This window comes from Saccopteryx bilineata, chromosome 3 (genome assembly GCF_036850765.1).
Source record: "Saccopteryx bilineata isolate mSacBil1 chromosome 3, mSacBil1_pri_phased_curated, whole genome shotgun sequence".
NCBI classification, from domain to species: domain Eukaryota; kingdom Metazoa; phylum Chordata; class Mammalia; order Chiroptera; family Emballonuridae; genus Saccopteryx; species Saccopteryx bilineata.
Window position 1 is genome coordinate 149,817,978 of NC_089492.1, and position 26,109 is coordinate 149,844,086.

The window sequence follows — 26,109 nt, forward strand, 5'->3', positions numbered from 1 at the left end:
ACTTTTTTTTTTTGTATTTTTCTGAAGTTGGAAACGGGGAGGCAGTCAGACAGACTCCCGCATGTGCCCGACCATGTGCCTGACTGGGATCCACCCGGCACACCCACCAGGGGGTGATGCTCTGCCCATCTGGGGCATCACTATGTTGCAACCAGAGCCATTCTAGTGCCTGAGGCAGAGGCCACAGAGCCATCCTCAGCACCCGGGCCAACTTTGCTCCAATGGAGCCTTGGCTGCGGGAGGGGAAGAGAGAGACAGAGAGGAAGGAGAGGGGGAGGGGTGGAGAAGCAGATGGGCGCTTCTCCTGTGTGCCCTGGCCGGGAATCAAACCAGGGACTCCTGTACACCAGGCCTACGCTCTACCGCTGAGCCAACTGGCCAGGGCCCTCACTTCACTTTTGAGCATAGATGAAACCAAATCTTAGCTAACTGAATCCAACCACATTTTTTAAAATTGAGAGCAGAGCAGAGAGGAGGCAGAAAGACTCTCGCATGCACCCCAACCAGGATCCACCTGGCAAGTTTCCTATGGGGCGATGCTCTGCCCATCTGGGGCACTGTCTGTTGCTCAGGTGGAGGCTACTGAGCCATCCACAGCCCCCGGGGGCCACTTTACTGGAATCAATAGAGCCATGGCTGCTGGGGTGTGGGTGGGATATAGGGAGCAGGGAGGGGTAGAGAAGCAGATGGTCACTTTTCCTGTGTGCCCTGACTGGGAATCGAACCCCGGACTTCCACACGCTGGTTGGCTCTACCACTGAGCCAACCAGCCACGGCCCCTACTGTATTTTTAAAAAAGTAAAAGACATCGTGGTAAGATTTTATCTATAAGAGAATAAGGAGGGAAAATCACTGAAAATCCTAATGCAAAGAAAGATAAACATTATTGATAAACATCTGCATCTACTTATAATTAAAACAAAAACTCTTAATAAACTAGGAATTAAAGGGAACTGTCTTAACTCGCAGCTTACAGTTGCAAATCATATATCATATTTATTTACAGAAAATTTTAGATTTACGGTAATGGCAAAGGCTAAGACACATTCTCTTTAAGATCTGGGCCACAATCACAAGGGTGGCCTCAATCACTACTGTCCTGCCAAGGCTCTACAAAAATTTCAAAAGCAGAAATAAGCGATGGGAGAGTTGGGAATTAAAGGAAAAAACTATCATTATTTGTAGGTAATATGGACCTCAGGGAAAAAAAATCAAATACATGAGAGTTTGGTAAGTTTGCCAGACATAAGATTAATTTATGAAAACCAATAGCAATTTTCTATGCCAGTAATAACCACCTGGAAAATATAATAAAAAGATAACCTTCATGGCACTATTTCAAAAGAAGAAATGCACCCCCATGTTTATGGCAGCATTGTTCACAATAGCGAAGATCTGGAAACAGCCCAAGTGTCCGTCAGTGGATGAGTGGATTAAAAAGCTTTGGTACATATACACTATGGAATACTACTCAGCCATAAGAAATGATGACATCGGATCATTTACAATAACATAGATGGATCTTGATAACATTATACTGAGTGAAATAAGTAAATCAGAAAAAACTAAGAACTCTATGATTACATACATAGATAGGACATAAAAATGAGACTTAGAGACATGGACAAGAATGTGATGGTAATGAAGTGGGGATGGGGGGGGAAGGAAGGGGGTGGGGGAGGGGAAGGGCACAAAGAAAACCAGATAGAAGGTGACGGAAGACAATTTGACTTTGGGTGATGGGTATGCAACATAATCAAATGTCAAAATAATCTGGAGATGTTTTCTCTGAACATATGTACCCTGATTTATCAATGTCACCCCACTAAAATTAATAATAATAATAAAAAGATAACCTTCATAATATCAATAAAAGCATTAACCAAAACTCAGAAGACCTCTATATAGACATATAATCCAAATAAATAAGACATCCCATTTTAGATAGGGCCATAAAATATTATAAATGTCATTTCTACCCAAAGTAATATGTAAATTTGGCACACTCACAATTTAAAAAATCTAGTTGGACTTTTTGAGGATGTTAATAAAGTTACTCTGAAATGTAGAATGAGGAATAAAGACTCCAGAGGAATAAAATCTAGAAAAGAGGAGTAAAGAGAGAGCTTTCTCTATTGGATACTAATTCATACTGCATAGTCACTGCAATAAAAACTGTGTGGTAGGTACAAGAACAAACCAACAAGCCAACCAGAGACAAGGAAGAGGTTCTGGGCAGCTTCACAGGAGACTGAGGAAAGGCCGAGGTTTAGGCGATGGAGTTCCAAAAGCCAGTTCACCACACACGGAGAATGGATCTGGGGCCCTTTTCACCACATATGAAAGTGGCTCCGGGTGAACTAGGGTCCAAATATAAAAGGTGAGCTGCAAGTTAAAATAAAGGGCATCTTGCTAACTAAAGGGTAAGGAAAGACTTCTGAAAACCTCAGAAGTTCACACCATAGAGGTAAAAAAATGAATGAATTCAATCCCATTAAAATTAAGGACTTCTGTTCAACCAAGGGCACTGTGGTCAGTTAAAGACACTCAGCAGGATGTAAGAAGACAATATCCAGTGTTCATAGCTGACAAAAAAGAAATGTCTAAAGCAGGTAATCATCGGAAAAGGAGACAATGAGCTAAAACTCAAAGCTCAGAAAGCAGTGCCCGGTACAAAGGAGTGTGTTGTGTTGGCTCCCATCACTGCTGGCAGGAATGACCTAGCCCACAAGACTGCCAGGGTCACACACCACTGACTGTGTGCTGAAAGTTAGTGAGCAAGGAGGATGCCCTTGACAGGCTCTTTATCATGGTGGGCATCCTACATTATGTGCTCTATAAGGTCCAGGCTGGCTCTGGTCTCCAGTGGCTGAGGCTGCTGCCTGCTGGGCTAGCTATAGGGAAGGGAAGAGAAGGGTGGGTCCATGGGGATAGTTTCTGCTGGACAGGCAGGTGGGCTGGAGCCCCAGGCCTGAGGTTGCTGTAGGCTATGGGGCTTGGGAAAGGCCCTCCCACCCCAAGTCTCCACTTCAACTGCTGCTTATCTAGACACAGCAGTTTCCAAGAAGCTTAGTCAGGAATCTCACATGAAGTCTTACTCTGGTGGCCTGTCAAGTGCATTCTTTATGCCCACTAACTTCTAATACAGTCAGTGATGTGTGACCCTGGAGCTAGGTCATGTGGGCTAGGTCATTTCTGCCAGCAGTGACAGGAGCTAACACTTACAATGCACTCTCTCTGTGCCGGGCACTGCTTTCTGAGCTGTGCACACTGTTAGGGAAAAAGCTGTGTTAGGCTTGCTCGCTGGTTCACCAGCTGCAAGGGCTTTGCATGATTAGAGCATGAACATGTGGCGGAGGCATGTGCATAGCCTATCTAAGGCCATAGGTGCTTGCACTCAGAGAAACTGGTGACTGCAGATGGCGGATTGCCTACCCACCACTGTGAGGGGCCATTTTTGCTGTATCTTTGCCTGAGAGGTTTTCCCCTGCCTGTGTGCTCCTCCGCTGTTGCGAGACTCTATTAAAACAGGAATGGCCCAATGCTTCCCAGCTCTGCAGTTTCTTTACCGTCTGGCTGAATCCAATGTGAACCTGCCTGGTCTTGGCCACCAGCATTCCACACACATTCACACATTTAGTCCTCACAGTGCTGTGAGGGGTACCCTTCCCGCTTCAGATTTGGGCCCAGGCAACTGCCTCCACTTTGGGCTCCTGACACGTGCATGGTAGGAGGCTGGAATGCAAAAGGCCCTCCACGGTCTTGCAGAGTTAGAGACACATCCAGGACAATGTGTCAAAGTTCAGAAAGGTCCTGGTTCTGCCACTCTCTGGGCTGGGCAACCGCAGGCAAGTCAGTTATATTTCCTGATCCTTAGTCTCCTTATCTATAAAATGAGCCAAAGCCCTGGCCAGTTGGCTCAGTAGATACGGTGTTGGCCCAGTGTGCGGACATCCCGGGTTCGATCCCGTCAGGGCACACATGAAAAGCAACCATCTGCTTCTCTCTCCCTCCCTCTCCCCCTTCTCTCTCTCTCTTCCCCTCCTGAAGCCAGTGGCTTGACTAGTCCCAGTGTCAGCCTCAGGAGCTGAGGCTATCTCGGTTGATTTGAGCATCGGCCCCAGATGGGATTGCCGGGTGGATCCGGTTGGGACACATGCAGGAGTCTGTTTCTATCTTCCTTCCTCTCACTTAAAAAAAAATTTTTTTTTAAATTAAGTTAGCCTAAAATGAGGAGAAAATTATAATGTGTCACAAAGTGCCTAGCCTTGAGAGAGCACTTGCTACTCTCAAGGACTACTGTCCTTGTCAGCACCCTAAATCTGGAAACTGCCCAAGGACCAAAGGAGTCCTGGTGGACCTGCAGTGTACCAAGAGCAGTGGTCCCTGCCAGGGACAAGAGCACCCAGGATGCTCAGAGCACCACCAGCCCCAGCAAAGGTAGGAGAGGGTGCTGGAGAGGAGACGAGCAAGAGAGGGAGGGGATTGGAGGAGTAACAGTGGCCCCTTGGGCCTGCTCAAACCAAGAGTCGGTTGTGGACCTTCTAGGATCCAAGGTCAGCTTTGCAAGGCCAGGCCCCATGGGTGCTGTGTGAGGAAGGCAGCTATAAAGGGCTGGGCTATCTGCTGGAAGAACAGGGGTAGTGGGCCAAGCCGTGCATATCCCTGTCACGGGCCAGCCACACTCTCCCCCTACTCTGTTCTCTTCACCCACCTATACTCTGGCCTCACAGTCAAGCCTCCAGACATTTCCAAATGTCCACAAGGGACAAACTGCCCTCGGCCCAAAGCTGCCAGTCTGGAATTGAGGAAACCTGGACTGAGAGAAGCAGCAGCCAGAGTCCAGCCTTGGGCCACTGGGGTGGACACAAAGGTCTGCTGTGAGGGCTGTGTCAGTCTCAATAACAAAGGTGATCGGCCCAGGTAGGCCCTACCCCCAGGAGTTTCTTAGAGCTGAGTTCCACTTTTAACTTTTGAAAAGTGCTGTAGTTCACCCCAACTCCTAGAAGTGGATAGGGGAAAATAGTCTATTATTATCCTCATTCTACAGATGAGAAAATTAAGATGCACTGAAGTCACCCAGTAAGCTGGTGGCCACACCAGGCTGGAACTTCTGACAGTCACCAGAGGCAGAGACTGACAGGTGTCCAGGGCAGAGAGAGGAGGGCCTTTTGACTCCTGCATCTATTTCTAGAAAGCTGCATCCCTACAACCCCGATCCATTAGTTCCTGATAATTCCCAGGGGCCTCATAACTCTGGTCTCTTTCAGATGAGAACTACGGAGTCTCAGAGAGGACAAGAAACACATCCCACTGAAAGCACACAGGCTTGGAGGGACCTGGGTACCAGCACCCTTCCCTCTGTGCCAACACACATCCAGGCTGAGGCCCAAGAGTTGAGGCTCCTCACAGTCCATCTGATAGTCCCTTAGACACTGCCTGGCCAATGGGCCTTTCCAGGCCCCACTCCCCCTCAACAAGGAACATCTGGAACTTACAACCCTCTCCCTGTGATGCAGGCAGGGAGGCCAGTCTAAGTGAGAGGGTGTTTTCCGCAGTGTGTCACTTCTGTTAGTACAACTCATCACTGTGTTACTAGTTATTGGTAATGGCAATAGTTCACAAAGCTGTACATTTATCATACTCCAAGAACAACTCTGGGGCCATGAAAGTCCCACTGACCAGTTACATGTCTGCCACAGTCCACTAGGGCAGGATTTATTATTGGTCTCATTTTATAGAAGGTCAGACTGAGGCTCAGAAAGGAAGGGAGTTGTACAGCCAGTATGTGTGGGTGGCAGGCTCCCAGCTCAGATTTGGCTGGCTCGGAGGGGCTGTGCTCCTTCCCACAGCATCAAGACCCTAGACTCCGCAGGCACACTGGGCAAATATACCATGAAAGAAACTCATTTGAGCCTGAGGTGGATGTTTTATCCAGCAGAGCCAGGACCTTTTTGAACTCTGACACGCTTTTTTGGATGTGTCTCTAACCCCATAAAACTGTGGGGGCCGTGTGCATCTCAGCCTTCTACAGCACAGGTGTCAGGAACCCAAAGTGGAGGCACCTGCCTAGGTCCAAATCTGCAGTGGAAGAGTTCCCCTCACAAGCATTGTGAAGACTAAATGTGTGTATGTGTGCAAAGCTCAGAAAGCAGTGCCTGACACAGAGAGGCATACCCTGCACCTCATGAAGAAATGCATTTTCCTTAGGAATCACAAAAGCCAACTTCAGACTGGCCCAGACCTGTGAGCAAGATGCTGGGTAGCACCTTCAACCACATCCCTGATCATCCTAGGGCTGTTCATCTGCCCGAGCAGCCTCTGGTGAACACAGCCAACTGGGCCCAGTCAGTGGAGGGGTGTGAGACCCCTCCACACACACAAAGAGACCGCAGGTTGAGAGAGGATAGGGACTAGGGGATAGGCTAGTGCCTGGCAGCAAGGGGGTTCCACAGCACTGTGTCTGCATTTCCCACTAAGTTCCCTTTCAGAGATTACCCCTGCTAGGGTCAGAATCCAGCCAGGTGCAGCCCTGGATTGGATAAATTTCCTCTCCAAGCGCAAAGTTTAAGGTGACACTTCTCAGAACCACCTTGAGCAAGTTCCTTCTATCTGGGCCCCTGAACTCACCTAGAAAAGGTGTGATGGAGCAGGAGGACTTCTGAAGAGCACATGGCCATGAACTTCGGGTAAAGAGCAGGCCCTGGGCTCTGAAGGCAGAATGGAGGGCAAGCCTGGCATCCTGGCCCTGTGCCCCATCCTGCCTTCAGCAGCCCTTCACAGGGGTTGGGGTATATCCCCATCTCCAAGGGGCTGCAGGCCATTCAGAGGCAGGGTCAGGCTCATCCCTCCTGAGGCCTCTGGGTTTCAGCCCCAGAACCTGAACCCTGACAAGGTCAGCAGAATGCTGAGGCAGGCAGGTACCCATCCTCCTCCGAGAGGACTCGCCCCTTCCCCATGGTCCAGCAGTACAGGACTGCAATCGCTTCTTTGGCACTGTTGGAGGACTGGTTACAGCCCTGGTGAGTCAAGGTCCCCTTCAGAAAGGCTGTGCCCTGCAGGGCCTCCTTCTTCCAACCTGCCCAGAGTTTAGGAAGGCACCAAGGGTCGGGAAGCAGCTCCAAGGGCATCTGCTAGGGCTGTCGGGGAGGCGGCAGTGTCTGATTTAAGAGTAGGTCTGTCTCCTCGTTTAATATTTTACTGAAACATAAATATAGCGCCTAAGGATTTGGTTACTGATCCCGTGGCCTGAGCCTCACCTGGGGAGGGGAAAGTGGATGTTGGATGAGGGCGAAAGGGACGGCCCCAAACACAAGGCAGAGGCTTTATATTACTCGTCGCCCTGCGCCCTGGGCGGAGGGTCATCCTGTCGTTCTCACCCTGCACCACCTCCCGCTCCCGGACGGTTTAAGGTAGCTATGCTTAACGCAGGCGAGTCGGATCGGCAGGCCTGAGACGGCCAGGAATGCGGCTCAGGTGCCACCTGGCATCTCCTTCACACCAACCTTTAGCACCGCAGCTCCGTCCCCTCGGAGGTCACTCAGGCCAGAGCCCTCTTTGACCCCATGGTCTCAGGCCCAGCCCTCTCGGGCCGGAAGGCAGCAGGGGCTGCGGAGCTAGGCGTGCCGGACCCGAGCCCTTGCGCCCCCCTCCTCACAGACCGCGGGCTCCCGCGGAGGGCAGCGGGGGCAGGGACCACACATTACCTTCCATGGACATGGGCTCCAGGATGCCGAACTGCTTGAGCACTGCGATGAACAGCAGCACCACCACAGCCATGGCGCACAGCTCCATGCCCTGTATACCCATGGCGGCTCACGCGCTGCCTCCGAGGCGCCGGGCCGGTGCAGCCCTCCGGCTCCTGGGGAGGCCGCGGCTCACATGCCCCCGGCAGGCGGGGTTGCGAGTGTCTGCGGGGCTGACGACCCGCTTAAGGCGGCGGCGGTGGCGGCAAGGTGGACCCGGCCCAGAGGTGAGACGCGGCGCAGCGGCCGAACCGGAGCGCAACTTTCCGACTCACTGCAAACTTTGAAGCGCGGCGGCGACACGGGCTAGAGGCGTCTCCATGCCCTGCACGGGCGCCGCGTCTCTTGCCCCCTCTCCAGCCCCGTGGGCGCAGGTGCGCGGAGGTCCCCGGCACTCCGAGCCGCCCAGCCTCCATCACGGCTCCCAGCGCGTTCATTGGCCTAGGCGTGGCGACCACCCGGGAGGCGTCCCCTAAGGCCCCACCTCGGGCCGGGGAAGGGCGGGGGAGGCGGCCCCGCCCCGCGCGGTTCAGTCCGGGACGGAGCCTGGCACAAGGCCACCGCTTCCCCGCCAACCCCGAGAGGCTGCCGGGTGGTGGTTTCACCGAGCCGTCAGTGCATGGAGGGGGCGGGGAGGAAAAGAGCACCGCATCACTCCCGGAGAAGTCCAGGCTTCCTTCTCCTGGCTGAGGGTGTGGAGTTCGGCTGCCACCGCTCCCGCCCGGCCGCCTAAGCAGAGTTGGCCTTCGAGGGATCCAGAAAGCCCTTTGGCCCCGGTGTCTCCCATAACCCAGCCCTCGGCCAGAGATTAAATTTGGCCCTGGTTTACAAAGTTCTTCGGTTCTGGAAACCTGGTGCGCTCGAGGCTTTTTAAGAGGGTGTGTGGCCTTTGGCACTAGAGTCCGCGAAGCTGAGTTCGAGTCCTGCCTTAGCTCCGTGACCTTAGTAAAGTCGCGGACTTGCAACCTCCTCCTCCCGGAGGACCTGGTGCCTGCTTTTCCGGCTGTGGGAAAGAGCTAAGTGGATGCCAAGCGCTCCGCTTCGGTAGGGCAAGGCAGTGCTAATTAGTTTGTGGATCGCCTTTTTCCTGCCCAGGGCACTGGGTAGGGAAGAAAAGCAGAGGAAAAGAAGAGGAGAAGAAGGGCGTGGCAGGGCCGAGAACGGGATCCTCTGAGTGCCCAAACTCCCGGACTCGGACTCGGGGCGCGGGAGCCGCTACTCTGCTTCCTCCAGCGGGCGCTGTGTACCAGCTTGGATTTAGGGGCCAGGACGCGCGCGCTATTGCAGACAAGTTCTGTCCTCCGGGTCCTTAGCGGAGGGAAACCCAACCCCGGTCCACACCCGTGAGCGTAAGTCCTGTTTGCACCTAAGGCCTGAACAATAACAAATCCCATTTATGGAACCTCTGCTACGTACTCATTCACTCATTCATTCAACAAATCCTGAGCGGTTACTTGTGTCCCAACACAGAGCTCAGTGCCTGGTGGGGTGGGAAACCGCAGCTGCCACTGAGAGCCCTTCTGGAGCTGATAGGAGTCAAGCCATTAGGGTTACTTGTCATCCTTGAGGGCTCCGCCAGTGGGCACTTCTATTGTACAGGCGAGGAAAGCCGGAAGAGGAGGGTGGATTAGGGTAAGGACACAGGTGCAGCCCGGCCTGCTGGGCTCCGGAGCAGCTGCTGCCCTAGGGCATCTCACTGCTTCCTTGCAATCTGAAGGGAAGAAGGCTGCATGTGGCCTTTCTTTGGGCTGCGCAGTTCAACCTCACTATTTAACACTAAAGTCTGAATTGGTGGAGATATTTTTAAAGAACTGTAAACGCATAGCTTTCCATCTAATTTCAGTGGGAGGCAATGAGTCTGTACTGACCAAAGGCAGAGTTCTAGGCAGAGAGGCTAAAATGGCAGAGATCACGACTTTGCCTGACCAAGCGAGTTACTAAAGCCTGTGAAAGTCTATAGAATGTCGGGCAGGGGCTCTCATGGCCCATGGGGTGTATTCTGGTGTTGGCCATGCCCAAGGTGTCAGATGTGAGAGAGATGGGAGGACAAAGAATCAAGCAAACAAAGGAAGCCATCTTGCTGCCCTCCTGAGGATTTCCCACCTCTGCTCCCTGACTCAGTTTCCCCTGGTGCTACTGCACATCTTCCCTGTGAAAGTTTCAATGACTGCCCATAAACATTGAGCTATAAACAAGACATCGATCCCCTGGCTCTACAGCGTAAAATATTAACGATGCCTAAGTAGATAGCAGGGCCAAGAGCAGAACGTCCGCGCAGCATCAGCAGCTGGGCCACGGCCTAATGGATGGGAAGCTGACTCCCTGCTCATCACTAGCTTAAGGCCTGCCAGTTCTGAGGCCAGCTCCGGTCCACTGAGACTGGGCTGATGGCCCTGCCACACCTGCTTCTCCCCTGGACTTGAAGAGGGAAGCAGGCAGATGAGCCCCAAAACCTTGTACATGTACCCTGCACTCAGAAAGTGCCCAGCCAGATCTTCCCCAGCCACCTCTAGCTTCCCTGCCAGGGCCATTTGTCCTGGCATGCATCCACTGGACCCCAACATCCCCCAGGGCCTCCTGTGACAGAGGGTATGCTGGTGTTGACAGTGCTCCCTGCCAGTTCCCTGCCTTGAGGAGGAAGTGGGTGAAGGGGAGGGGCACAGAGAAACCTCTACAGGTTAGGGTGCTGAGGGCTGCCACAGAGATAGGGACAGATGAGGGGTCCTGTGGAGGGAATAGCTCGCTCTTCCTCAGATGACTGGGAAGGCTGGGGACGAGCCCTCACTTGAAGGTTTCAGGATGTCTGGGAGGCCTGGGGAGGCCCTGGTATGGTCATCTAAATTAGAAAGCTCTTAGAGACCCAGCTGCTTTGGGGCAGGGTAGGGTGCACTCCACACCTAGGCTTGCAGCCCACACCTGAAATCATGGTCTTCCTTTTGTCTGGTACATTAATGATGGCCCTCCAGTTCTGTCTCTGGGAAGCCACACCAGATTATGCCAACCCTGCATTACCCCCTTCCCTTCTCAGCCCCCACGGCCTCTGCTGCCTGGCCACACCATTCTGCACTGAGTTTCAGTTGTCTGCCCAGACACCTTCCATGTCACCTGTGATCCTCATGTCTAGCCATAGCTGCATTATCAGCTCCTGGGGGCTAGGACTCCATCAGTTTGACTAATACTCATTTCATGCCCCCAGCCTGTTGCCTGACCACCTAGCTGCCCAAGGATTTTTCTGACTCTTCAGGGAGAGATTGGATGGGGCACATATTCCAGGGACACATTCCCTGCAGACAGCTCACTAAGTTGTTCCTGGAGTGAAGGCCTCCCTTGGTTCTAGTACATTCTACTGGACAGAGCAGGCATTATTCAGTTTATTTATCATTCTCATATTTTGTAAAAACCAGACAAGAATTCCTCAAAGACATGCCTCCCAGACTTCTACCCAAGGAATCCAGATGCCCTGCTGAAACACAGGGCATCTAAAGCTGAACTCTCACTCTGTCCTCCAAATTAAACCCCCCTCAGTAGACCCCTCCCTGTCTCAGTTGCTCAGGCCAGATCCTGGCTCTTGGCCTAGAACCCGCCTGTCCCCACTCCTTCCCAGTCTGTCACCAAGCCCTGGCTGTATGCCTCTTTCTTATCAATCTCTGCTCCACGGCCACCAGCCCAGCCATGCCATACCCTCTCTCCTGGACTGCTGACATTGATCCCCAGTGCCTGTCCTCACCCCCACTCTGCCCTCCTCCCACCTTGTTCTTCCATCAGCCAGTGGTTATCTCATGGGGGGACATCAGACCTTGTCCTTCCTGTGTAAAACCTCCAGTACCTCTGACTCAACATTGCCTGGGTCTGCCTGCTCAGCACACCTCTCCCCAATTTGATAACAGCACCTCCATTTCCTTTTAGAACCCCTTGCTGGCCTCAGGCCAGTGATATTGGATATTTGGGGATATAACTGGCCGCTCAGTGTCAATTCCTTTTTTCCAGCTGCATACCCCTTCTCTACTGCACAGTGACTGGCTCAGATCTGGGCACCAAATAGGAACTAGGACAATGAGATGGCTTTGGGACAAGCAGGAGAGAGGCTATCTCTTTCACTGTGGTAGCTAAGTGGCCACCCTGTCACCTTGTGGAGACAGGAAGCCTGAGAATGTCGTCACCTCACTGGAAAGCAGAGCAAACAATGCAGAGTGCTATGTGCCTGGATCCAGCTGTATCTGATGACATACCTAAACCTATATATTTTGGTTATATGAGTCAATAAATCCCTGTATTGTTGCTCAAGACAGTATGAGTTCTCCAATACTCATAGAACAAAGAGCAAAATCTTTAACAAGGCCTATATGAACAGCTGATATCTACCAAGTACTTACTCTGCAAGAAGCACTTAAACACAATTCATCTCCATTGCTCACAGCTCCATATAAGGTGGAGACTTGGTAAGAGGAAGAAATTGAAGCACAGAGTGGTTAATGGTTTGCTTAACGACACACAGGTATTAAACTACAGTGTTAAGATTTGAATCCAAGCAGTCCAGTTCCAGAGCCTATGGTTTTTGTTGTTTTTTTGTGACAGAGACAGAAAGAGGGGCAGACAGACAGGAAAGGAGAGAGATGAGAAGCATCAGTTCTTTGTTGCAGCACTTTGGTTGTTCATTGATTGCTTTCTCATATGTGCCTTGACGGGGGGGAGGGGGCGCTACAGCAGACTGAGTGACCCCTTGCTCAAGCTGGTGAGCCTGCATTCAAACTGAAAGGGCCTGCACTCAAGCCAGCAACCTCAAGGCTTCGAACCTGGGTCCTCTGCATCCCAGTCCGATGCTCTATCCACTGCGCCACTGCCTGGTCAGGTCAGAGCCTATGGTTTTAACTCAACAGCACCCTACCATTCTAGACCCATGTGATTGCACCGCCCTCCCCACTCTCCCTTGTTTACATGAACCCAGGCACATTTGCAGCTACCTGAGTAAGCTCAAGACTCTCACTTCCAGGTCTCTGCACACGCTCTTCCCTGAACTTATATGTTCTTCCTCTCCCTCCTTCTCCTCCTCCTCCCTTCCCTCATTGTCCTCCTCCTTTTTACCCAGCTAATTAATGCCTGCTCATCCTTTGGGTCTCAGCTACTGTTATTTCTGCAGAGGTCTCTTCCCTGACCTCCTCCCTCCTGTTAGTTCTAGCATGCCCTCCCTCTCCCCTCTTGGAAGTTTTCACAATGTAAACTGGTTCACATAGTTCTTATAGTCTGGAAAGGCTGGGAAACCATAAGAGGACTGAGCTACAGACCATGTGGACCTGTCTCCAGGTGTCACTGTGGCAGTGGACCCCTCACTGCCTACTAATGGGAACGTTCTCTTTGGACTGTCTAGCCACTGTTTGATTCCCCCCTTGGTCAGGAGGAAGGGATCACTCGTGCCTCCATCCCCACACAGGACATGTTCAAATCCCCATCTATTATTCCAGGGGTTTTCAGGTGGTACATGGAGGGACCCTTGAGGGCCCCTTGTCCTCAGAGCCCTTCACCCTGCTTCCCTATGACGGCATATTCCTAACCCCTCTCTCACGTGGAGCACTTTCCCGCTCTTCTTAGGTCCCTTCTTCCATCCACTCAGCTCCAGTCCAGAGGAACCGACCAGCCCCAGAACGACAAGTCCCAAGAACGCCGACCATGACTCTGCAGCAACTTCACTTCAGATGCTTAGGGTTTGCACAATGTCCCTCATGTTGGTTCGCAAGTTCCTTTGGATAAATTTATGTTTCTTGGCAGAACTTAGCTTTCCCACCTCTCTGTGTTGCAAGAGGACTGAGTAATGATGAGTCAGGAGGTCCAGGACTGTGTCACCTAAACTATGTTACTTCTTGCCCCATTCAGCCTCAGTTTCCTCATCTCAGAAGTGGGGCAAACATTCCTTCAGCCCTGACCTGTCCCTCATGGTGGTGTTGTGAGAATCAGGGGCACCCGTGCATGTGGAAGTGCTCTGTACACTGGGGGCTCCATGCACACGTGAACTGGGGTCATGTTATATTAATACCCCACTGAATCCAGGCTGGGGCCCTTGCACAGATCCACAGGAAGTACTGCTGGCAACTTAGAGCTTGCTTGTGTCCCTGGCAGTCACCCCAGGCACACAGGATCATCAATCCTTATGCTTTATGACACTAATGCTAAGTGCTCTCAAGTCCCTGTCTTGCTACTTATCTGTGAAGTTGTCTGGACATAAGCATTTCTTTGTTTGAACTCCAGCAGAGGGCCCAGGGTGTCTTGGGGAATTTCCATCCTGGATGGCTGGTGCCAGAATTCCAGCCTCCATGGTGGCCTCTGGCAGCTGGAGGGGGGGGGTGTTACAGATGCCCTGCCTCAGCTGGATGTGGGTGAATGACTTGGAGATCAAGGCCTTGGGATCTGAGATGGAAAACAGAGGAGGAGAAGCAGAATCCTGACCTATCAGCTGGAAGTCTTGGATCTGGGTCCCACTTTCACTCCCCATAGGCTGGGGGCCTCAGCGAGTCCATACTGCCCCTGAGCTCACTAAAACAAGGGGACCAGTTTAGAATAATAATAATAATAATAATAATAATAATAATAATAGCAGAAGCTTCATTTACTGAGTGCGTACTCAAAGCCAGCCACTCTCCTGAGCACTTGCAGGCATAATATCATTTAATGCTCACAACACCCCTATTAACATCCCCATTCACAACTGCAGAGAACACAGGCTACAAGATTCACCCCACTTACCACTTTCTAGAAGCACTGGGTTTCTAATCTGAGCATCTGTGCTAAAAAGCTGCTTGGAAACACCCAGTACATCCCTTCCTAGACGGCTAGGTCTGCCCAGGGCAGGTACTTGTGAGGCCTGCCCGGCAGGCAGACCCAGAGGAGGGAATATGACTTTGGAGTCTTTCTTCAGTCCACAGTGATAGAAGATTATGACTTAGAAGAGGGCTAAGCTCATTCATGCATTCACTCAGTTGACACATATTCTGAGTGTCTGCTCTGTGCCTGGCAGACACAGCACTAATGTGTCAGACAGGACTCTGGCCTCAAGGAGCTGCATTCTAGAGAGGGTGATAGGCAGTGAAGAGCTGTGATGACAGCAGAGACTATGATAGAAGAAACATGGAGCTCCCGCTGCTCCAGACTCAAGACCAGAGGGAGCCTGTGCATTTCCCACCCTGATCTGAAGACAGAGAAGGTGTGAGGAGGATTTTGGGGCAGAGGGACCAGGCTATGTAGCTCCAGGACAGCAAAGGGTGACATGGTGTGAGTAGGGATGGGGTGCGCAGGGACTGAATGTGAACCAGCATAATGGACCATAGAGCTGGGGAAGGGTGTTGGGGGAACAAGGCCCAGAGGTCAATCTGAGAGTTCAGATTTTATTCTAATGCAACTTTTGTTTTTTTCTTTCTTGAAGAAAGGACTGCTCTAGCTGCAGCATAACCATATTAAGGGTGAGAGAGGCTACAGTTATTTCCTCCCACCTGTCTCACAGATGACACAAGTGAGACCCAGCCAGAGGTCACACAGTGGCACAGTGGGGACCAGAGACCAGCCTCTCAATTCCTTGGCCAAGACTCCTTCTTTAGCCCTTCCTCACGCTCTTTCCTCAGGCTTGAACAGATTTAAAGCCTGGCAATGGCTTGAAGGGGCAGGAGAAGCACTCACAGCTCTACTCCCCACCCCAGCAGCAAGAAGGTCGGACCTCTGGCTGCCCTGTGCTGTACCTAAGGGTCCAGGATGCAAGACAGGTACACGGTGCTGCCCAGGACTTCCCTGAAGTGAGCATTTGGGTCTCTTGTCACTCACACGTACACCAAAAATCAGTCTGCAGTCCACATCTCTAAGTCATGTATGAAAAGTTGAGTCTGTACAGCTGCCTGTCAGAGCCTGAAGCAGCAAGTAGACAGGGACCTAGTGACAGAACCCACACGAGGCAGGATGTTTCATGTTTGTACACTCTTACATGTTATAAGCAGTTTCATGTCTGTCATATCCTCGGGTCCCGGAAACCTGGAAGACAGCCAGGGATGTAATTATGATTCCTGTTGAACTGATGAGAAAATCAAGACCCAGAGGGGTGAAAAGTGTTCCCAAATGTCACAAAAAGAAGTGGCCAAGAGAGCTGAGGACCCACATCTGACCAATTCTAAAGCTAGGAGGCTCTTACCATCTTGTCTTCAAGATGTATAGAGTGCATGAATTCACTGAACCTCATCTGACCAGCACTTCTTAAAGGTATTTCACCACAAAATCCCTTTTCACATAACACATATTAACATCCCACAGCCCATGCTTGGCAAAACATTGTCCTGCCACAGGAACTTTTAGGAATTGCCCAGCTTGTTTTAGTTAGCATGACCCCAGCTTGGAGTCAGGCAGACCCGGAGAAGATCCTCCTGGCTGTGGGGCTCTGGCAAATTCCCATTCATCTTCTTCTTGGGTTTCTCCGGTATCAGGGGTGACTCCCTTACTGCATGGCTGAGAAGATTGAATGAAATGATACAATTTTCCCATCCATGACTATTTCCTATGCTCTGTTCTCTCAATACCTGCTTCCTGCAACTCCTTTTAGAAAGTATAATTGCAGCCCTGGCCGGTTGGCTCAGCGGTAGAGCGTCGGCCTAGCGTGCGGAGGACCCGGGTTCGATTCCCGGCCAGGGCACACAGGAGAAGCGCCCATTTGCTTCTCCACCCCTCCGCCGCGCTTTCCTCTCTGTCTCTCTCTTCCCCTCCCGCAGCCAAGGCTCCATTGGAGCAAAGATGGCCCGGGCGCTGGGGATGGCTCTGTGGCCTCTACCTCAGGTGCTAGAGTGGCTCTGGTCGCAACATGGCGACGCCCAGGATGGGCAGAGCATCGCCCCCTGGTGGGCAGAGCGTCGCCCCTGGTGGGCGAGCCGGGTGGATCCCGGTCGGGCGCATGCGGGAGTCTGTCTGACTGTCTCTCCCCGTTTCCAGCTTCAGAAAAATGAAAAAAAAAAAAAAAAAAAAAAAGTATAATTGCTGAAATGTAAAAATTCCATTGATGGGTTGAATAGCAGAATCATCACCCTAAAAGGCCAATTAGTGAGCTAGACTCTAGTCTAAAATGTTTATCAAGTTACATATACAAAAAAATAAAGATATGAAAATATAGAAAAGAGTATTAGCTCTGGTCTGCAATGGGCACCGGCATGCACAGACGGACAGTGGGGCAGCCTCTCAGCCCAGGACGCCCATTTCCACACCCCTCCTGTTCCCTTCCATCACTCCCCAAGTCTGAAAGCTTCGGCACTGCAGCTTCCTCCTTTGGTGTGAGACCCTGACTCTCTGTGTGTTGAGGGTCCTTCATGATTTCTGGCCTCCTGAGGGCACCCCTTCTTCATTTTTTTCTGGCTGTTTTTTTCTGTAATCCGTAGGAGAGCTGGAAGCGGTTGTGCACAGCCTTGGCCCAATCTCCTACCACATGTTGAGTGTGTGCTGGGCCCCACTGGTTTCCTGTCCAAACACCCCTCTCTCTATCTGACTGCTGAGGTGCTATTTTAGGGACCCCGGCCGAATTTGCTCAGGTAGAGGGATTTATTATCCCTTGAACCAAACCACAGGAAGAGAAGGGAACAGAAATGACCAGAAACATGAGCTCAAACCGTGTTCTCACTTCTCGCACCCCCACTCTGCATGTCAGCCTCTTCTCAAATGGCTTCTTTCACACTTGGCTACTAGAGGCTGCCAACCAGACCTGTGTGTCACAGCCTCTCCACTCCGGACACGGGTCGCTCACTGTCAAAGGATCTGAGAAGGATCTCTGTAGCTGGGCTGAGCCAGGGACCTACCTCCAGATCACTGTGCATGAGAAGTGCTGGGAACCCTCGCCCAACCAATGTTAGACAAGATGAAGGTCACTTTCTGGAACATGGATAAGCACCTTTCTGGATAGAATAAACTATGGAAAACTTCAGACATCAGGGGCCAAGCTCAGGGCGTAAGTGCAAGAGTAAGATCTTTAAACATTGGTGTGCATGCCTGACCCGGCCCCGACCACTTCTGTCTAGTTTTTTGGCTTTAAATCCTATGTGCTAATGACTCTAAATTTTCTCTCTCCAGCTGCCAGCTTAAATCTTCACTAGGATGTCATCAAATGTCTCAAACCTAACCTGCTACAGCTGAGCTCCCCTGTTCCACGCCAGGGCTGCTCCTCTGTGGCCTCCGCCACACTGAGGAACCGCTTGGACCTCTAGGTGCTCAGGACAAAATCCTGTCCTATCGTTATCCTCAACTTCTCTCTTTCTCTTACACCCTATTTTCCATCCATCACCAATTCCTTTCAGCTCCGCTTTCAAAATGCCTCCAGAACCTTCGTGCTTCTTACTACCCGCCCCAGCCTGGAGTGTCCTCAAGGATCCCACCATCTTCTTGGCCCTGAGGCTTATGCCCAACCAGCAGCCAGAGGAGGGCCAACTCATACAGCAGGCAGCTCCTGGCCATGCTCCATTCAAACCCCAGAGTTCTGCCTCACCCCCATGAGCAGCCAAGGCCCCGATGGGGCCCCCAGGCCCTTCTCTGCTGTGCCCTCTCTGAGCCTCTCCACATGGGGCACCTCCCAGTCCCCTAGACATGCCAGCTCACCTACTTCTGCCAGGAAAGCATTCCTTTGACTCATTTCCCCTCACTCCTTAGGTCTTTATTCAAATGTCACACATTTCCTCCAAACCTTTCTCTAAGTGTCCCCACCCGTCTCCCCCACTCTGGGTAATTTCTTCAGCCCTTTCTAATATCCTTATCATTTATTTATCCACCTCATTTTATAGCCTGTATACTTCAGAGAGGTTTTGATCTGCCCAGTTCCCTGCTGTGTCCCCAGGGCCCAGAGAAGCACCTTATGGACAGATTCCACTACTTGTTGAGTAAAGGTGCCATTGGATGCTCTCGGCCTGGTTCCCTCCTTGCTGCCATGGTGTCTGTCTCTGTCAGCCTGGTCTACACAGCCTTGAGGATTTCACTGGGCAGGTGCTCCACTGGGAGGCACAGGGGACTCTTCCCCACGCCCCTGGTCACTTGGGGTGAGCCCAAGGAAGAAGGGAAGTGGGGCTCAGAGTGGTGCCATTAGTGACCTCTGGTCTGGGCAGTCCCAGAGACCACCCCCATATGAAGATGGCCCCCAGAGGGTGCCAGCAACACTGACATCCCAGCACAGGAACCCTGTACCCAGGAGACCTGTAATACTTGGTCCCACCCCACTTCCCAGCTCATGACAGGAGCAATTTCTGGCCTAGACCTTGGACCTACCTAGGGACCCATTCAGGATGGGCCTCTCCTGTCACCTCGGGATGCCTCCACGTGCTCACTTCTCACTTCCCATTCTTCAACACTGCAGGGCTCCCTGGGGAGAAGCTGCCAGACCTCCTGCCCCTACCTCCTCCCCCCTCAGCCCTGCAACTCAATTATTCCAGGCCCTACTGCTCCTCCTGCTGCTGTGAGAAACACCAGAACCCCCGGGGCCAAGCCCTCCCGGAACTGGTTACAGTTGGGCAGGGAGGCCTGGGTCCAAAGCAGGAGTGGGGTGAGGGCCTCAGCAGGGAGGATGGGAGGACCAGAGAAAGGCCAAGGCCCTGAGCTGGCATTTTCAGGTTTGCTTTGGAGATAGGAGCTGAATTATTAAAGCCACGTGAGAGCAGAGGCTGTTTTTTAAGAAAGCATGAGTAAGCAGGGCTTGCCCAGCAGTGTGGGATCAAACCAATCAATTGCCATAATGGCTGTGAATATTTTACTCAGTTTCTGTGAACGTGTACAGCAGTGCATACTTAACAGAGGGCCATGCCCAACAGACCCCTGTCAGCTGCCCAGGGGGATGCAGCCTCAGCCCCTGCTATGTCTCCATTGGCAGCCAGGCCTGTGCGGTGTACAACTAGGGGTGAGAGGGTCCTGTGATATAAGTTCCCTGAGGGAACAGGCTCTGCTGTCAGATGCCATGCGGACCTCCTAGCTTGGTCACCTGGGCAGCTGCTCAACTTCCCTAGACCTCAGGACTCACCTATAAAATGAGGTGGTAACGTCCACCTCAATGCAGAGAGTATGCCCAGGGTGGCATTCAGCAAATTTGGGTTCTGTTGACCTAGGTTCAGGAGGAGGGAGGTGAGGCCTACCTGGGGCAGGGACCTGGGGTTCTAGTTTTACCCCAGACCTTGCTCAGGTAGAATGCAGGACCAAGTTAAGCCTCAGATATGAGTGCTCTCAATAGGAGCCCCATCAGCATGAGCTGGCCAGTGTGAGGCTCAGCCTTGAACCTGAACATTGACTGTGTACCTACCTACTGGGTGCTGGACACTCCTGGGCTAAGTGCTGCATCTTATTTTATCCGGGCAGCAGCTGGAGAGGAGAGTTCTGTTAGTCCCCTCCTCATAGATAAGGAAACAGGCTCAGATAGGTGAAGTGACTTGCCCAGGGCCACATAGCTGGTAAGTGGCAGAGCCAGAACTACAATCTAGGTCTCTTCCACCCTTTCTAGGAATCCCTGACTTATATTTAGAACCCCTCTGCCTTCTCCTCCATGATACCCCTCTTCTTTCCATAACCACTAAGTGGTGCTCAGCCCCTACCACCAGCTGACATGCCTAAGGGTTGGCAAAGGGCACAGCCATAAGAATGTCCAGCTTGTCTACTCCTCTGCCAGGGCACATTCCACCCAGCAGCCCCTCTACCCCACGATCCTGGCTCTAGGGTCTGCACAGCGCAGGCTACCCCAGTGGTCAATCAGTTGTCCCATCTCTAGGGGCTCTCTGATTGTGAATGAGGCTGTTGTGGCAAGAACAGCACCTGGCCCCTCCCAGCACCCAGCTACAGGCAGTCTTGAAGTCCACATTGATCACAGAGGATGCGCAGATGGTAAGTGTGTGCACACACATAAACGCATGCTTACACATACACATACGTGCATACATACATATACACGTACACACAGACAGCCAAGCCAGCACATGGTGGCTTCTGACCTCCCACAGACTTCCCTCAACCACTTTCCTTGTGAGATTCATGCTTGGAAATAGCTCAGCCACCCACAGGGCACCCACTACCCTCTTCAAAAGGCTGGACAAAGCCCTCAGCGTCTCTGTCAGGGACACTGAAGCCGAAACAGGAGCAAAGGAAAGGGCACTGTCCCAGGAGTCCCAAGACCTGTGCCTTGCACACTTTTCCTTTTCTTTCCAGGCTTCAGTTTCCCCATTTGTGCCACGAGAACTCCGTCTGTCCAAGAGGAAGGTCACAGGACTGGGGGAGGGTAGAGTGCCATTGTATTTGATCCGTTTTCCAGGCCCAGGGAAGATGAGGGGTGGGGGTGAGCCAGGATAAGCTGCACTCAGACCATTGCCTCTGCTCCCATCCCCACAGAGGCCAAGAACACGAGAGCCCAGGTTTATCCAGCATGGGCTGGCAGCAGGTCCCAAATATCTCCAGCTCAGGCCTGGCCTCAGGGGCCCAACCACAGCAGGTGTTCAGGTGTGTTGGGGGGAGGGGTTAGCTAGGGCCCTGCAAGGTGGAGAGGGTGGAGGGGAAGGCCCGCCTGGCTCCTCTTTCCTTCCAGCTGGGCTGCCCTGGTCAGGAGGTGCTTCGTAGATGTGTGTTGTGTGTATGGACAGACAAACCCTCTGCTCCCTGAGTCTCAGGTGCTCCTGGAACTGCCCACTGGGTTGGATCTGTGTAAGGACTGGCCGAGGGCAGGGTTGTGTTGTGGTTCTAGCCAAGCTGGACACACAGAACTCACTCTGCCCACTCCAGTCACTCTCCTGTAATGGCCCTCATTTTGGCTTGGCAGGTGCTCAGAAGCCTCACAAATTGGCTGTAAGTGAAAAAATGACCCTGCTTCCACATGTGCCTGGGTGTGTGTATGAGAGTGTGTGAGGGTATATGTATGCACATGTATGAGTGAGCATGTGTGTGTGTGTGTGTGTGACCTCAGAGCCACTGAACTGGGATCCCTAAATGCAATGGGATTGATGGGACCCTGGGTGAAGGGCCAAGAGCTGGCACTTAATGGTCAGAGCCGAGGTGGGTGTGGCTAGTGTGTCAGGCAGACAGCAGAGGGTCTGCCTCTTGGGGTCCATAGGACAGGACCAGCTGAGCATCCTCCTGTATTTCTGTTTGCTCTACATGTAGAAAAGCTCCAGGGCCAATGTGCAGAGTTTGCTTGGGTCCCCAGAAGAAAGAGTGGTCTTTGTCAAATACCGTTTGATCACCCATCTGGTCTGTGCTGAGCTTGTGATACCACAGGGCAGGTGCTGGGGTGGGGGCACATGAACTCTGCTTGAGGGGAAGGAGCCGCAGGAAGAGCAGCCCCACAGAGGCTCTGAGTAGAGAGGACCTCGCACTAACCTCCCACTGAGGCATCAGGTAGGGACACCTCCCAAGGGGCTCTGCATTTATTCAAGGTGCAGGGGACACCACCAGGGGATTTTGTCAGGAGAGACTTACATTTGCGAAGGTACTCTGGCTGCTTGCTGGGTGGGTGTGCTGCCTCCAGGGAGAGACCTGCTGGGACACGTGAGACTGAGGAAGGCAACAAGGAGTAACGGATAAAAAAGCAGCTTCTACATGACCAGGTGGTGGAGCAGAGGCTAGAGCATCGGCCTGGGATGCCAAGGACCCAGGTTCAAAACCCTGAGGTCGCCAGCTTGAGTGTGGGATCAGAGACATGTCCAGTAGTGAGATTCAGCTGGTTCACACCTGTTTGGTAGAACCAATATTAAGTTTGGTGAATAGGTTGTTAAAATGGCACTTGTAATCAGGATTCTCCATAAGGTGGGTGCCTGGGCAGCTGCCCCATGTAGAAATCACAAATTTACATTCCTTACTCTTTTATAAAGTTCATCTGCACATCAGCACATTCTAAGCACCCATAGGAATGTTCATTCTGTCCGTAGGTGAAAAAAATTGCAAGTGAGGATGCCAATCAAGAAGCAATATGGAAATATCTTAAGTAAAAGTTTTATTGTTTTATGTCAGGTATTACTTATCTTTTTATATTTTAAAACTCATAACAATCTAGTTTTGTGTACTTCTTTTATTGTTCTTATTTAAGTACTAAATGCATGAAATAATAAACTACCTTTCAGTGTATCTTTTCTTTAATACTTAAAATGGTCATTAGGGCAGAGAATCAGTTGTTAAATTATTTGAATCCCACCACTGGACATGACCCCATGGTCCCTGGCTTGAGCCCAAAGGTCGCTGGCTTAAAGCTCATAGTCACTGGCTTGAGCAAGGGGTCACTGGTTCGGCTGGAGCCACACAGTCAAGGCACAATGAGAAAGCAATCTAAGGAGCCACAACTATGAGTTGATGCTTCTCATCTCTCTCCTTCCCTGTCTATCTGTCTGTCTGTCTATCTCTCTCTCTAAAAAACAAAAACAAAAACCCCAGCTTCCCTCTGGTGCATTTTACAACCTGATGTGCTCCCAAGGCTCATAGAGGTGGAGTGACCTGCAGGGTCATAGGCCGATGGGGCGGTGCTGGGGACGGCGGCTTGGCCTTCACCTTCCACCCCAATGCCCTCTCCATCAGCCCCACCAATCTGCCCCCCAGGCTTTTCATTCCCCTTTTGCAGCAGCACCTCTGTTTCGGGGGAGCAACCTCCTGCCTGGCTGGAGGATCCCCTGCACGAACCTCTTCTCCTGCCCTCTTTCTCTTCTCTTTCTGAAAACTTAGGTGGTGCACAGCCTTTCTCTGGCTTCTCCCGCAGGAGTGTGCTGGGTCAGTACACTCAAGTGACCGCTTCCTTGGTTGCTCTTTTCTGCCTTTCACTCCATTCCTCATTCATTCATTCATTCATTCATTCATTCACTCACCTACTCGTGGTTGAACTCTGCTCTGGGGCCTGTGCAGTCTCAGTCACCCCCACCCCAGTCTTCAGATTCTGGTCACGGCTCAGGCCCAGTCCTCAGCTTGTCATTCTCTGGGAGAAACAGCTCACAGCCACCAGAGTGGGGCCCCAGGCTCAGGAACCCCTACCAACATGGCTATATCTTGCTCTGAAGGGAGGTGGGGGAGAATGTTACCCTGAGGCCCAGCCAGGACACCTGCACCTGCCCTCCCTATCTGTCTCTGGCCTCTGCCTCTCACTACAACTACTGTCCCTTTCTAACCTGCCAGCCCAGCCTTAGCTGGGCAGGGGTATTCACCTGTGCTCCCCAGGCTTCTATCTACTCCTTCTATTTTCTCCAAATCTGGAAGAGGCCATAAAAGTATCATCTTTTATTTTGCAAAGCAAGGGCACAAAAACAAAAAATATAGCTATGCTCTAACATCATTTCAATGCGAAGGAGGATATAAACCATTGGAAAGGAATTTACTTATAATCGGTCCACTGCCGCCCTTCCCTATTTCACCTTGGAGACCCTTCCAGCATATGGACCGGTGGTCAGCAGCATAATCTATCCATCTTGGGGAGCATTTGTTTTATATTATTATAGCCCCACCCAGGCCTGACACAAGCCAGGATGTGAGCATGACCCCTGCCAGAGTCTGACCCCTCATTCACACCTGAGGAAGACAGCTAAAGAAAACCTTGAGTAACACCTAGGATACACCCCGCCCTCCTGAGGCCTCTGGGGGTGACCTGAGAAGGAACTATTGCCTCCCCAGGGCATATGTAGCCCATACTGGGGCAGATATTTCATGGGCAGCAGAGGGGAGGGTATACCTACTAGGGGAAGGGTCCCAGACTATCCTGGACTTAGCTCAGGGCATCAAAAGCCAGGATACAACGATGTGCCCTGAATGAGAGATGGCAGCCAGGAAACACCGGACACCTGTGTCCCTAAGCTCCAAACGTGTGAAGCTGCGGGGACGGGGATAGTTGGTATCAGAAAATGCAGAGGTGGTGACTTAAAATGAAAAGGGTCCAGGGTGGCATATGTGTTGGTTCTTGCTGCCCCCTGGTGGGAAGATGGGGTGATGCCTGTTAAGAGAGACCCTTTGGCAGATGTGGAAGGAGGAAGGCCACAGGACAGGGGTGTCCAGGCCAATGGGCACCTGGCTCACTAGCCCGTGAGCCCCAATTGCCCAGTCACCAAGGTTCTGCCTTGTCCCTGAGCAGCCCAAGCATGGCACAAAGACATATCTTCCCATTCAGAGCATAAGCTGTTTCTGACCCTCCCTCGTGCTCAACAAAACCCTCAATTCCCCCTCCACCCCAGAGGTCAGGGATGGGCGCGCGCACGCACAAACAGACACACACACACAACACACACACACACACACACACACACACACACACACACACACCCTCTATGCTGTGAAAGAGGTCTGGCACAGGAAGGTGGCAATCGAAGCTAAAGAAGGGGCCCCTGTGTCTGGCAAGTGGCTCTCAAATACCTTTCTGTGGGCTCCCCCTGCCCACCTTTCTAGTCAGTACAGTAGCCTTCGTGCTGACCTTCCCCCTGCATCCTTGTACACACCTCTCCTACCCATTCTTATCTGACAATTTGGAGGTAGGCAATAGGGGAGGCTGTGTGGGCGAAGGCCACTAGAGGCGTGGGGGCCTCAGCAGCCCTTTGTATTGTTCTGAAGAACGCCAGCTTGCTGGCTAAAGCTAAGGCAGGAGGTCAAGCTGCTCATGGTTGGTTATTAATGAACTTTACCTTGTTAGCAAGGTCCTGGGAGGGGTTTGGAAGATGCTCTGAACAGTGGGAGGACAGAGTCTTTCAGGATTTGAAAAGAGCATCTAAGGAAAAGCCAGGGAGAAGTAGGAGTGGGCAGAGGCTCAAAAGTCAGGCCTCTTACGGGGGCCAAAACCCACAAATGTACCCCGAGCTCCCAGGCCCCTGTGACTGGTTAAGGGTGGGGAGAGGAGAAATCACAGACTTCAGAGTTGACACTTGAACTTGAAAATTGCTTTCTCCAGCTCAAATTTCATAGATAAGGAAAGGAAGGAGGAAGCCCTAGCTCAGAGTCACACAGTAAGTCCCCATGATCGCCAGCCCTGCTATTGAAACTTCTAGGGGAAATACTGCCCTAGTCCTTTAGGGTCTGGTGAATTCTTAAAATCACACTCCATTATATCCATTTCATGGGTGAGGGAACTCAGTCTCAGAGAGACCAAATAACTTGCCCAAAGTCACACAACAATGTAAAGTAAACGGATATAGGAGCCTTCCATGGTGGAAAGGTAGAGAAGGTAAAAGGCAGAGATTTTCACGTGTGTCTGGCAATAACCATCTTCTTCTTCTTCTTCTTTCTTCTTCTTCTTCTTCTTCTTCTTCTTCTTCTTCTTCTTCTTCTTCTTCTTCTTCTTCTTCTTCTTCTTCTTCTTCCTTCTTCTTCTTCTTCTTCTTCTTCTTCTTCTTCTTCTTCTTCTTCTTCTTCTTCTTCCTTCTTCTTCTTCTTCTTCTTCTTCTTCTTC

At 51.7% G+C, this 26,109-nt stretch overlaps 1 protein-coding gene across 3 annotated transcripts in view; it reads right to left on the reverse strand.

Moving 5' to 3' along the window:
• Positions 1–26,109, reverse strand: part of KCNIP3 (potassium voltage-gated channel interacting protein 3) — an 80,424-nt gene that overhangs the window by 27,102 nt on the left and 27,213 nt on the right. The window contains exon 3 of one of the 3 annotated variants that reach the window (XM_066267732.1): positions 22,182–22,238. The exons of 1 other annotated variant lie outside the window; for it this stretch is intronic. In XM_066267732.1, coding sequence (XP_066123829.1) covers positions 22,182–22,238 — 57 coding nt within the window. Of the gene's footprint in view, positions 1–7,706; positions 7,810–22,181; positions 22,239–26,109 lie in introns of those variants that run through there. One more of the 3 variants, XM_066267734.1, reaches the window with a different exon arrangement.